Source organism: Ovis canadensis, chromosome 3 (genome assembly GCF_042477335.2).
Source record: "Ovis canadensis isolate MfBH-ARS-UI-01 breed Bighorn chromosome 3, ARS-UI_OviCan_v2, whole genome shotgun sequence".
Classification (NCBI taxonomy): Eukaryota; Metazoa; Chordata; class Mammalia; order Artiodactyla; family Bovidae; genus Ovis; species Ovis canadensis.
In genome coordinates, this window is record NC_091247.1 from 161225918 (window position 1) to 161238554 (window position 12637).

The window sequence follows — 12637 nt, forward strand, 5'->3', positions numbered from 1 at the left end:
ATATGAAATTCAGTGTCCATAAAAAAATGTTTTATTGGAACACAGCCACACATTGTTTATGGCTGTTTTTGTACAACAGTGCAGTTGACTTAGTTGCTACAGAGAAGTGTAGCCTGCAGACTGACCCGTGTAGTGTGGAATGAGACGCTCTTAAGTTACTTGCTGTGGCTCAGTAAAATACATCTTAACAGTTTTCCAGTTAGCATTTAAACCTTACCATCTTCTAGCATTTGATTATCTTCTTAACAAGAGTCAAAGGTTTTCAAAATCCACACCACCTTTTTGAGCAAAATATTCAACTGTCATCGTCAGTTCACATGAATTTATAACTCAAATTTATATATTTACTTTGTATTTTGCAAAATATGAAAAAAAAAGTGTGTATTCTAGATCTCCAGAAAGAAGATTTTTATAGTTTGTGGGTAGAAAATAAGTAAAAGAATCACTAAAAAATGACTTGTTACGTACTGAACTTGGCAAAGGTCGGGACTATAGAGAAAACTACAACTTTAAGAGGACTAGCCTAAGATTTAAATATATGAAGTTGTTTGACAACTTTTCTTTGTGAATGGTAATGCAGGATAAAGTCTGCCGTTTGTAAATGACCCTTGGTCTGAGGCTGGAGTATTCTGGGGAGGAAGAGATAGGGAAGAAAAGGGCATTTGCTAGTGTCTGTTGCAAGCTTTCTCAATTAGGTTTCCAGGAGAGAATTAAGCCCTAATTCCCTATGGCATCTAGAATGGTACCGATTTTGTACCATCCTTAGGAGAATGGAGAAAATAATCACTCTAATTTACTGTGTTCTGTGCTTCAGATGAGCCCAGGGAGGACATGGGAGTCAATGTTTATAATAAATATTATAGAATGGGTGAGGAAGAGAATGAATTATAAACTCCTGTAGCACAAATGTATAAAACACATATTCATATCTACCTTCTGAGCTCTAGGGATTTAGCTGCCTGTACTGTTTTACACTGAACACATTCAAATATCTCCCTGAATATACTGGGAAGTTCAGTGTCTACTAAGTTCTCATGAATATACTTCTTAATATAGGGAGGAAAGGTATGAAACAGTGAAAGGAGCTATAGCAAAACCGTTTTGTTTCTAAAAGGGTGTCATTGTTAATACTTTAAATATTAGGATAATCTGATTTCACACCTTTCTTAATAAACTTCAGTGCATGGCATACCATGTATTAAATGCCATCCAATTTAACAGTATATACAAATACTCTGTTATGAAGAATGAGAGCTTATATCAATAACCAGTGGCTAGGTGTGTAACCGGTCGCCATTCTTAAATTGACTGAACAAGAAACTCTAAAAGCTAAAGAATTGTGACCAGGGAAAAGATGCTTAAGTGAAAACAGTGTTTTGCTATCTGAGCCGTCAGTCACAGAGATGTTTATGTTCACTAGAGTACCAATATTAGATTTTATAAAATAATTTGACAAGGGTATGTGTGTAATTATTTTCTGATGTTTAAGGTATATGTGCAGATTCAGCCTACTGTAATAATGTAATTTTGCTATTGCTTTTGGCTAACTCCTTTTTTGGAAATGCAATTTTTTAAAATAAGGTATATGGTTTTTTAAATAGTTGGCCATGAATGTGTATATTTACATTTCTGAATTAAAATGGAGTTAAAGTAAAAAATAAATAAATAAATAAATAATAAAAGAGGTGATTTATCAAGTATATATAAATCAGTTCAATTCAGTCACTCAGTTGTGTCTGACTCTTTGCGACCCCATGGGCTGCAGCATGCCAGACTTTCCTGTCCATCACCAACTCCCGGAGTCTGCTCAAACTCACGTCCATCAAGTCGATGATGCCATCCAACCATTTTATCCTTTGTTGTCCCCTTCTCCTGCCTTCAATCTTTCCCAGCATCAGGGTCTTTTCTAATGAGTCAGTTCTTCGCATCAGGTGGCCAAACTATTGGAGTTTCAGCTTCAGCATCAGTCCTTCCAATGAATATTCAGGTCTGATTTCCTTTAGGAATGACTGGTTGGATCTCGTTGCAGTCCAAGGGACTCTCAAGAGTCTTCTCTAACACCACAGTTCAAAAACATCAATTCTTTGGTGCTCAGTTTCTTTATAGTCCAACTCTTACATCCATACATGACTACTGGAAAAACCATAGCTTTAACTAGATGGACCTATACATAAATAGTGTGGTTTAATTATTTTATTATGAGTTTTTATGCCAACAAGTCATAGGAAAAAAAATCTGTCACATGTCTCAATTTGGAGTTCTGTGGTTATTTTCATGTAGATATTCTACAGGTATGATTACCTGTGCTAGAAGTAAAAGCAGTTCTTTCAGCTTTGAAAACTGGTCCTAAAAACATAAATTCAATGCTGTATGAAATAATGGATAATTTATTTCCAACCTAAATTAGCTAAGAGTTTACAAAATAGAATATATATCATAATATTTAAAGGTTATTTGGGACATAAAGTTAGAAATTTTTAAACAAAGGTAATTCTGTAGGACCACTACAATTTCCTTCCTGCCTCCTCCCTCCCCTTCTCCTCCACTTCCTCCCCCCACCCCCACCCCCATCTCATTCCTCTCTCTCCTTTGGGCTAAACTTTGGCTTTTGAATTTCCTAAAGATGCTTCTGATGTCCCAGTGCAAAGGCAAAACATCTTTTTTTTCAGATAACACCATATCTAAAGTAAATCGCTAACAAGGGACTGAATTCAGCTCTGTCCCCTTTAAGAGCTTTCTTTTCTTTCTTCAGGCGCTGATTTGGACTAAGCGTCCTTGCCCTGTTCTCTGATGCCAGTGGAGAGGCTTTCTAGTCAGAAAAGTAGGCCAACACCCCATGGATGAGTAAATTCACCTTGTTTGGTTCCTGGGTGGTCCTCTCATGCTTCACAAGCATGCTGTGGGTCTTGAAAAAAAGATCTTGATTAGTTTTTTTTTTTTTTTAATTTTTAAAAGTGAAAGAAAAAAGAGAGACCATCTTCCTTTCTTTAACACTTTGCCCTGTTAATTCAAGTCCAAGTGAATTAATTGTGTACATCAGAGTCTTGCTCTGTTTTTACATTTGTATTCATAGGATCTGCAACTGAGATTATGATTGTTACATGAACCAATAAGAGAGCAGAGGGAAGGTGAAAAGTGACTGGTCATTTTGGCACTACCACTATTCATAGTTACTGTTTATCACATCTGTCATCATCTCCCCCCACCTTTTCCAACATAGATGTATCCCTTTAGCTGTGTGACTGTTATCAGGAATCATTGAACACTTCTGTTCTTGCGATGGAGTGTCACGGTGTGCATAAAAATGGCTTTTTTAAAAGTGAGCCTACTGTAAACAAATTGTTTTTATTAATCATATTAGATGTTGTCCTTACTGTTCCACCCCTGCAAACCTGAACTCTTTGGTGACAGATTTTTTCAGGGAAGAATGCACACATCTATATTTCATGACTATGAGATGCCAGACTACCAGCTGAAATATTTTTTTAAAAAAAGATCAGCAAACAAGATGATTCTTATAATTAAATGAAAATAAATTATATACATATAATTCCATCATCCAGAGATAACCATAGTTAGCCATACACCCAAGAAAATCTGGAGTACAATATTACAAACTGATCAATGAATTAAAAAACATGGAACCATATTCCACATGAAAAGTGAAAGTGTTAGTTGCTCAGTCATGTGTGACTCTTTGTGACCCCATGGACTCCTCCTGCCAAGCTCCTCTGTCCATGGGATTCTCTAAGCAAGAATAGTGGAGTGGATAGCCATTCCTGTCTGCACAGGATCTTCCTGACCCAGGGATCGAACCCTGGGTCGCCTGCATTGCAGGCAGATTCTTTACAGTCTGAGCCACCAGGGAAGCCCATATACCCCACATACTGTTTTATAATCTGTTATTTTTAGTTTCCAGCATATCGTGGACATTTTTTCATGCCAATGAATACAGAAAGAATTTAAATGACTTCTTTGTATAAAATGTCACTTTAGTGTATTTAAGCAAGATACCATGTTCTAGAATGACAGAGCTAAGCAAATTCGATAATTACAGCAACTAAAAAAAGAGGTCTGACTCTACTTACTTCCAAATGAAGGAATTAGCATAATTTGACTGAAACTCTGACACAATAATGAATCCAGCTGCTTGATTACTTTTTGGATTCCTGCCTTATTTTTAAAAGAAATTCTTCTCTGAGAGGATCCCCCCTCTGACCACTAATAGGGCTGTGCACTTAAATCTTAGTTGTTTTTTTGTAAAATTGGCTTTAGAGACAGAGTAACTTGATTTGTAATTCTAGTTCCACCATTTATTTACTAGTTTTGTAAACTTAACTCTGCATCTTGGATTTTTCCATTGCAAAATGGAGTTAATAATGACTATCTTATAGATTCGCTGCAAGTATTATTATATAAAATGTGTGCTGTTTTTCATGAACTGTAATTATTCAAATAATTATAAATACTTTTTCTCTCCCCAAAACTGCTAATAAGCAATTTGACTCAGAAATGTTTACATATTTATTTGCATTCAGTCTCTACTTAAGGCATGATTTTCATCAGAGTAACACCAAATACACTGGAATCATAGACTGAAGTCTTGAGGAACACTCCCAATAAAGATTCCAGAAGTATTAGAGAGTTAACTGTAAAGGAGAAAACCATAAAGGAAATATAAATTGTAGGTGAATATTTATCTGATTTCAAGGTATAGAAGGCATTTCTAAGCATAAACAAAGGAAGAAATGAGGTCAAAAGTTGACAGATTTACCACTTAGAAATGCTATGTTTCTGTATGTTTTTAAAAAACACAGAAAAGTTTTCTACAAATAACAGCATTGTAAAATATGTCAAAGACAATGAAAGACATAGATAGGTTGCCCCCACCAGAATTCCTACTAATCACCCCTGTCCCCACTTCAAAGTCTTTCCCACCCCCACTATCATAATAATCTTTAAAAAAAAAAAAAAGGTTATTTTTTTTTTCAGCCAAGCCCCACAGCTTGTGGGATCTTAGTTTTACTCCTGCAGTGAAAGCACAAGTCCTAACCACTGAATCACCAGGGAATTTCTGAGAAAAGATTCTTTATCACAATATAAGACTCTTCAGGCTGGCCAGATTATTTACATAGGTGCAACAAGAGTGTTAATTTACCAGATAGGCCTCCTTAAAAATACTTTGCAAATCTAGGGTACTGAACAACTACCACTGCTATAGATTTAACTTCTGTCTGGAAATTCCATAATGAATGCAGGTTAGACTTTTAAAAGCCTATATTTGCTTTCCCAAGGCTAGGAAATCAAGTTTAAGAAATTACACCAGATTTCTCCTGCAGTACCTATAAAATTTGAGTGATTTTTGAGATCTTGAAATTTCTTCTGGAGGGTCTTCTTGAGGTTCAGAAAATTTCTTAAGTTTTCTAGTCTGCCAGGGAGTGACTTTGCTAATATCTGTGAGGCTGGTACACCTAGGTACCAGGCCAGTTTTCCTTGGAAGTCTTTGTTAACATTGGTTCCATAGGTACAGCCAAACTTTGGCCCTTAAAATGGCCTGTCATACCTGGTTAAACCAGCATTCTACTAAAATATTACACTTCATGTAAGGCTGTAGTTATACAATCAATGTGTCTGTCAGGTTATATCCCTGTAAAAAGGAAAGCAGATCTTTATTCAATCAAGTTAAGAGTTTCTGAATTCTGGGGGAGTCAGTAAAGATCTGATATTTAAACATTTTCAGTTTTCAAAAGTAGAATCTACTAAATTGTTATGTTACATACTGATTATTACTTAAGAAGAAAGAGAAAAAGCTTCCTTTCATATCCGGAAAAACAGAACATTAAAACAACACTAATAATAGTCCAAAGAAATAATAAAAATAAAATTCCCCTCATCAGTTTCATTTTGTCCTTAACTGTTAATTCTTATTCTGATAAATATTGGGTTAGGAGTCTTATGAAGTCACCTGCTTCTTGATATAACAGAATCCTGGAAATCCTGACTAAGCCCACTGGTGCAGTCTTGAGGGTTGACTATGTAATATCAGGTCAGCAATGAAGTATTAATACTTTGAAGAGTTATATGTCAATTATACCTCAATAAAAATATGTTTAAAAATAGTTTGAAGAACCTGGCTCAATTATTTTTCCAGGAGGCTCTGAAACTGGCCTTCTTTGTTGAAGACACAAACTCTGATCTTTAGCTTATAGTAGAACTCTCAAGCAAGCATCTCAATAAAACGAAAACTGTTTGTAGAAGACAGAGACATTAAATGACTATGATTAGTTTATTACTCAGACTTTTCAAATAGGAAAGTCTGGTGAGGCAATTGACAAGAAAATTAATCTCACACACTAGTAAAGTAATGCTCAAAATTCTCCAAGCCAGGCTTCAACAATATGTGAACTGTGAACTTCCAGATGTTCAAGCTAGTTTTAGAAATGGCAGAGGAACCAGATATCAAATTGCCAACAACAGCTGGATCATTGAAAAAGCAAGAGAGTTCCAGAAAAATATCTATTTCTGCTTTATTGACTAGGCCAAAGCCTTTGACTATGTGGATCACAATAAACTGTGGAAAATTCTGAAAGAGATGGGAACACCATACCACCTGACCTGCCTCTTGAGAAATCTGTATGCAGGCCAGGAAGCAACCGTTAGAACTGGACATGGAACAACAGACTGGTTCCAAATAGGAAAAGGAGAACGTCAAGGCTGTATATTGTCACCCTGCTTATTCAACTTATATGCAGAGTACATCATGAGAAATGCTGAGCTAGATGAAGCACAAGCTGGAATCAAGATTGCCGGGAAAAATAACAATAACCTCAGACATGCAGATGACACCACCCTTATGGCAGAAAGTGAAGAACTAAAGAGCCTCTTGAGGAAAGTGAAAGAGGAGAGTGAAAAAGTTGGCTTAAAGCTCAACATTCAGAAAACTAAGATCATGGCATCTGGTCCCATCACTTCATGGGAAATAGATGGGGAAACAGTGGAAACAGTGTCAGACTTTTTTTCGGGGGGCTCCAAAATCACTGCAGATGGTGATTGCAGCCATGAAATTAAAAGACACTTACTCCTTGAAAGGAAAGTTATGACCAACCTAGACCAACCTAGACAGCATATTCGGAGAAGGCAATGGCACCCTACTCCAGTACTCTTGCCTGGAAAATCCTATGGATGGCGGAGCCTGGTGGGCTGCAGTCCATGGGGTCGCTAAGAGTCAGACACGACTGAGTGACTTCACTTTCACTTTTCACTTTCACGCATTGGAGAAGGAAATGGCGACCCACTCCAGTGTTCATGCCTGGAGAATCCCGGGGACAAGGGAGCCTGGTTGGTTGCCGTCCATGGGGTCGCACAGAGTCAGACACGACTGAAGCGACTTAGCAGCAGCAGCAGCAGACAGCATATTAAAAAGCAGAGACATTACTTTGCCAACAAAAGTCCATCTAGTCAAGGCTATGGTTTTTCCAGTAGTCGTGTATGGATGTGAGAGTTGGACTATAAAGAAAGCTGAGTGCCGAAGAATTGATGCTTTTTAACTGTGGTGTTGGAGAAGACTCTTGAGAGTCCCTTGGACTGCAAGGAGGTCCAACCAGTCCACCCTAAAGGAGATCAGTCCTGGGTGTTCATTGGAAGGGCTGACATTGAAGCTGAAACTTCAATACTTTGACCACCTCATGTGAAGAACTGACTCACTGGAAAATACCCTGATGCTGGGAAGGATTGAAACCGGGAGGAGAAGGGGACGACACAGGATGAGATGGCTGGATGGCATCACTGACTCGATGGACATGAGTTTGAATGAACTCCAGGAGTTGGTGATGGACAGGGAAGCCGGGCGTGCTGCAGTCTATGGGGTCGCAGAGAGCTGGACACGACTGAGCAACTGAACTGAACTGAACTGATGACATGCAAAACAAAGATAATAAAGCCATGCCAAAAAATTAGACAAAATGTATCTAAGGGTAGTGATGAAGCTTGTTTTCAAAGACATCGTAAAAGTTACATCTCATTTGTAAAAATGAATGAACATGATTTTTATATAATGCTTAAATATAGCTAATAACACTGAGATATTATACTAATAAGGCTTCCCTGATGGCTCAGTGGGTAAAAATCTGATTGGAGACTCAGGTTCAATCTGACACAGGAGACTCAGGTTCAGTCCCTGGGTCAGGAAGATCTGGAGGAGGAAATGGCAACCCACTCCATTATTCTCACCTGGGAAATTCCAGGGACAGAGGAGCCTGGCGGCCTACAGTCTATGAGGTCACAAAGAGTCAGACATGACTAAGCACATGGCACACATTATACGAATATAATATAAAGAATTGTGGTTGTTCAGTCGCTAAGTCATGTCCGACTCTTTGTGACCCCATGGACTGCAGCACACCAGGCTTCCCTGTCCTCCATTATCTCCCAGAGTTTGCTCAAGTTCATGTCCACTGAATCAGTGATGCTATCTAACCATCCCCTGCCACCTCTTCTCCTTTTGCCCTCAATCTTTCCCAGCATCATGGTCTTTTCCAATGAGTCAGCTCTTCACATCAGGTGGCCAAAGTATTGCAGCTTCAGCTTCAGCATCAGTCCTTCCAATGAATATGCACAGCTCATTTAAAATATTATATGGTAAATGTACATTTTGGGGCAGAAACATTTTACTTACATAAGTGGTTGCTTATCTGTACAAGCCATGAGAACACAGTTCTTTTAAGAATTACTAATGTAGGAGCTTCCCTGGTGGTCCAGTGGTTAAGAATCTGCCTTGCAATGCATGGGACAAGGGTTTGATCCCTGGTTGGGGAAGATCACACATGCCAACTAAGCCCATGAATCACACACAACTCCTGAGCCTGAGAGCTGAAACTACTGAAGCCCAAGCTCCCCAACAAAGAGGGGCCACTACAGTGAGAAGCCCACTAGTCACAACTAGAGAAAGCCTGGCCACAGCAAGGAAGATCCAGCCAAGGCAAAAATAAATAAATACATTTAAAAGTTAAAAACAAGAAGTATTACTAATTAGCACTTTCATGGTGGTCCAATGGCTAAGACTCTGCACTCCTGTATCAGGCAGCTCATATTTGATCCCTGGTCAGGGAGCCTGGTGGGCTGTTGTCTCTGGGGTCGCACAGAGTCAGACATGACTGAAGTGACTTAGCAGCAGCAGCAGATATAGAAAGAGCTTATAGTTTCAGATCAGTAAAGTTAGAAAACAAATTCACACTGGTACAGATATCCAATAGCTGTTCTTTGTATCAGATGGCAATGATGAATTCTGTTCCACTGGACACAATCCATATCATTATGAACAAAAATCATTTGAATTATTATCAGTTTTCTACAACTTACAGTTTTAAAATAGCTTAAAGATGATAAAAGATGATAATCACCTAGATAATCCTTTTTGCCTATTTCAAAGCATTTCATAATTTATCTTGATTACAGCAAGGGAAAAATATTCAGAATACAGTTACACAAACCAGAAAATTTAGCTATTTATGTGTAACATTCTAATTTTATAAACTTTGCAGGTTTCAAAATAAAGGCATTTCTGAAGAATCTTTCGTGCAGAATTCCTTTATTAACTATAAAACTTTGTATTAACTAAAGCACATTCTCCACTAGGCCTTGCTTCATTAGCCTGATTTGAATTATCCTACATATTTGAAAATAATTTTAAAAATTTGAGTAGGTCCTGACACTTTTTCATTAATCCATCTTCCTATCTTTGGTTACTCTGTATTAGAATTAAAATTTTTAATTATTATCATTAATCTCCTTCTTATATTTGTGAAAAGAAAATGATGGAACTAAACAATCACGGGAAACATTTTTACCCAAATTCTAAGTACCTGTAAAAATTACAGGGAAATCCCTACTGATGTTTGAATTAATAGTTTTAAGTATGTGTCAGGTGATTCTCCTTTGGAGAAGGAAATGGCAACCCACTCCAGTATTCTTGCCTGGAGAATCCCATGGACAGAGCAGCCTGACAGGCTCCAGTCCATAGCGTCACAAATTGTTGGACACGACTGAAGCTTTTAGCACACAGGTACACCCGGGTGATTCCCTTTACTCTTAGCTTTTCAATCATGTGCCACTGCTGCCTGTCTGTCATAAAAAGGGAAGTAGATTGTTAAAGAAAAGATAAAAAGCCCTTAATATTTATTGAGATTTTCCCCTTTTCAGTCAAGAATAGAAAACAAGCACTTTGGAGAGAAGAAAAAGCTATTCAGAAGTAGGAAACTTCTAATAGTTTAAACCTTGATGTTTGTATTCACAGAATCTTTGTAGACTGTTCTCTACAAATGGCTACTATCCTCTGCAGAGAAAAATCCTAGTCTAAACCCAATTAATTATACCTTTTAAGACCTTTAAAATTCTTTAAAAAATTTTTAAAATGGAAGTAGTAGGATATATTTTAACAAATAAAGACACTTATTATTTATTTAGCAATCCTATAGTGTAAATAGTTTCTTAGGTTTTGTTGCTGAGCACATTTTTAGTAAAGACTAAAACAAATAGAGAAGGAATTGGGAAACCTAACAATAAGAGGAAAGATTTCCTGGGGAAAAAAATAATAAGAAGGAATACAGTTAAAAATTGCAAATAGAACTACCTTATGACCCAGCAATCCCACTGCTGGGCATACACACCAAGGAAACCAGAATTGAAAGAGACACATGTACCCCAATGTTTATCGCAGCCCTGTTTATAATAGCCAGGACATGGAAACAACCTAGATGTCCAACAGCAGATGAATGGATAAGAAAGCTGTGGTACATATACACAATGGAGTAATACTCAGCTGTTAAAAAGAATACATTTGAATCAGTTCTGATGAGATGGATGAAACTGGAGCCGATTATACAGAGTGAAGTAAGCCAGAAAGAAAAACACCAATACAGTATATTAACACATATATATGGAATTTAGAAAGCTGGCAATGATGACCCTGTATGCAAGACAGCAAAAAAGACACAGATGTGTATAACGGACTTTTGGACTCAGAGGGAGAGGGAGAGGGTGGGATGATTTGGGAGAATGGCATTGTAACATGTACACTATCATGTAAGAATCGAATTGCCAGTCTATGTCCGACGCAGGATACAGCATGCTTGGGGCTGGTGGACAGTGATGACCCAGAGAGATGTTATGGGGAGGGAGGTGGGAGGGGGGTTCATGTTTGGGAACGCATGTACACCCGTGGTGGATTCATGTCAATGTATGGCAAAACCAAAAAACAAAACAAAACAAAACAAAAACGAATCACCAGCCCAAAAAAAAAAAAAAATTCCCATAAGCTTTGGGGGATTTATTATCCCAGAAGAGATGAGCAGTTGTATTTGTCTTTAATCAGCTCTATTCATTTTGTTTTTCAGATTGATGATTACCCAGAATTTCTAAGTCCACCAGATAGAGAAACCAACCAACACATTCGTATCATTTATTATACAACTGTCTTAAAAAAAGAGTGTGAAAAATCAAAAGGTGTCAGGAAATTCTTATTTCCATTTCATCATGCCAATGCTAGCAACAAAAAAGGTATGTAATATATTTCTTTAGGTGACATAAGAAAAGATACATTTCTATAGGAGATAAAAAAATAATGTTCTTTTTTCCTTTTCAGCTTTACTGAAGTATGATTGACAAATAAAAATCTATGTATTGATATTTAAGGTGTACAGTATGATATTTTGATGTATGTATATCAGGCTAGTTAAGATATCCATCACCACACAGTTACTTTTTTGTTTGCTTTTTTTTTTTTTTAAACATTTGAGATCTACTCTTTGCAGCTTTCAAATATACAGCATGTTGTTGTTAACTACAGTCACCATGCTATACATTTCAGTCTCTAGGACTTACTTATCTTATAACTGAAGTTCTGTAACCTTTGATGGACACCTACCTTTTCCCCTTACCTTCACTTCCAAGTCCCACAATGGCAACCACCATTATACTCTCTGTTACTGTGAGTTCCTTTTTTAGATTCCACGCAAGTGAGATTATGTAGTATTTACCTTTCTGTGCCTGGCTTATTTGCACAATGTCTTCCAGGTTCATCCATGTTGTTGCAAATGGCAGAATTTCCTTCGTTTTAGAAGCTGGACAATACTACATCGTGTGTGCATATGTACACATATATACACATACATATATACATACACAGGCTTCCCAGGTGGCACAGTGGTAAAGAATCCACCTGCCAACGCAGGAGATGCAAGAAACGCAGGTTTGATCCCTGAGTTGGGAAGATGGCCTGGAGTGTGAAATGGCAACCTGCCTCTGTATTCTTGCCTGGAAAATTCCATGGTCAGAGGAGCCGGGAGGGCTACCATTCATGGGGTCACAGAGTCAGACAGGACTGTGCGACTAAGCACGCACGCACACACACACACACACACACACACTACATTTTCTTTATCCATTCACCTATTGCCAGACACTTAGGGTGTTTACCATTCTTGACTGTGTGTGCTCAGTTGCTAAGTCACGTCCTACTTTTTGTGACCCCATGGACTGGTTCGACAGGCTCCTTTGTCCATAGATTCCCCAGGCAAGAATACTGGAGTGGGTTGTTACTTCTTTCTCCAGGGGTACTTACCAACCCAGGGACTGAACCCTC

General features: G+C 37.9%; 2 protein-coding genes across 7 annotated transcripts in view; one reads left to right on the forward strand and one right to left on the reverse strand.

Annotated features, from left to right (window-relative positions):
• The window catches only part of XPOT (exportin for tRNA), a 175880-nt gene that overhangs the window by 77127 nt on the left and 86116 nt on the right, over positions 1-12637 (reverse strand). The window lies entirely within an intron of this gene.
• C3H12orf56 (chromosome 3 C12orf56 homolog) overlaps positions 1-12637 on the forward strand; it is an 86858-nt gene that overhangs the window by 22858 nt on the left and 51363 nt on the right. The window contains exon 2 of the mRNA XM_069584746.1: positions 11391-11553. Coding sequence (XP_069440847.1) covers positions 11391-11553 — 163 coding nt within the window. The remainder of the gene's footprint in view (positions 1-11390; positions 11554-12637) is intronic.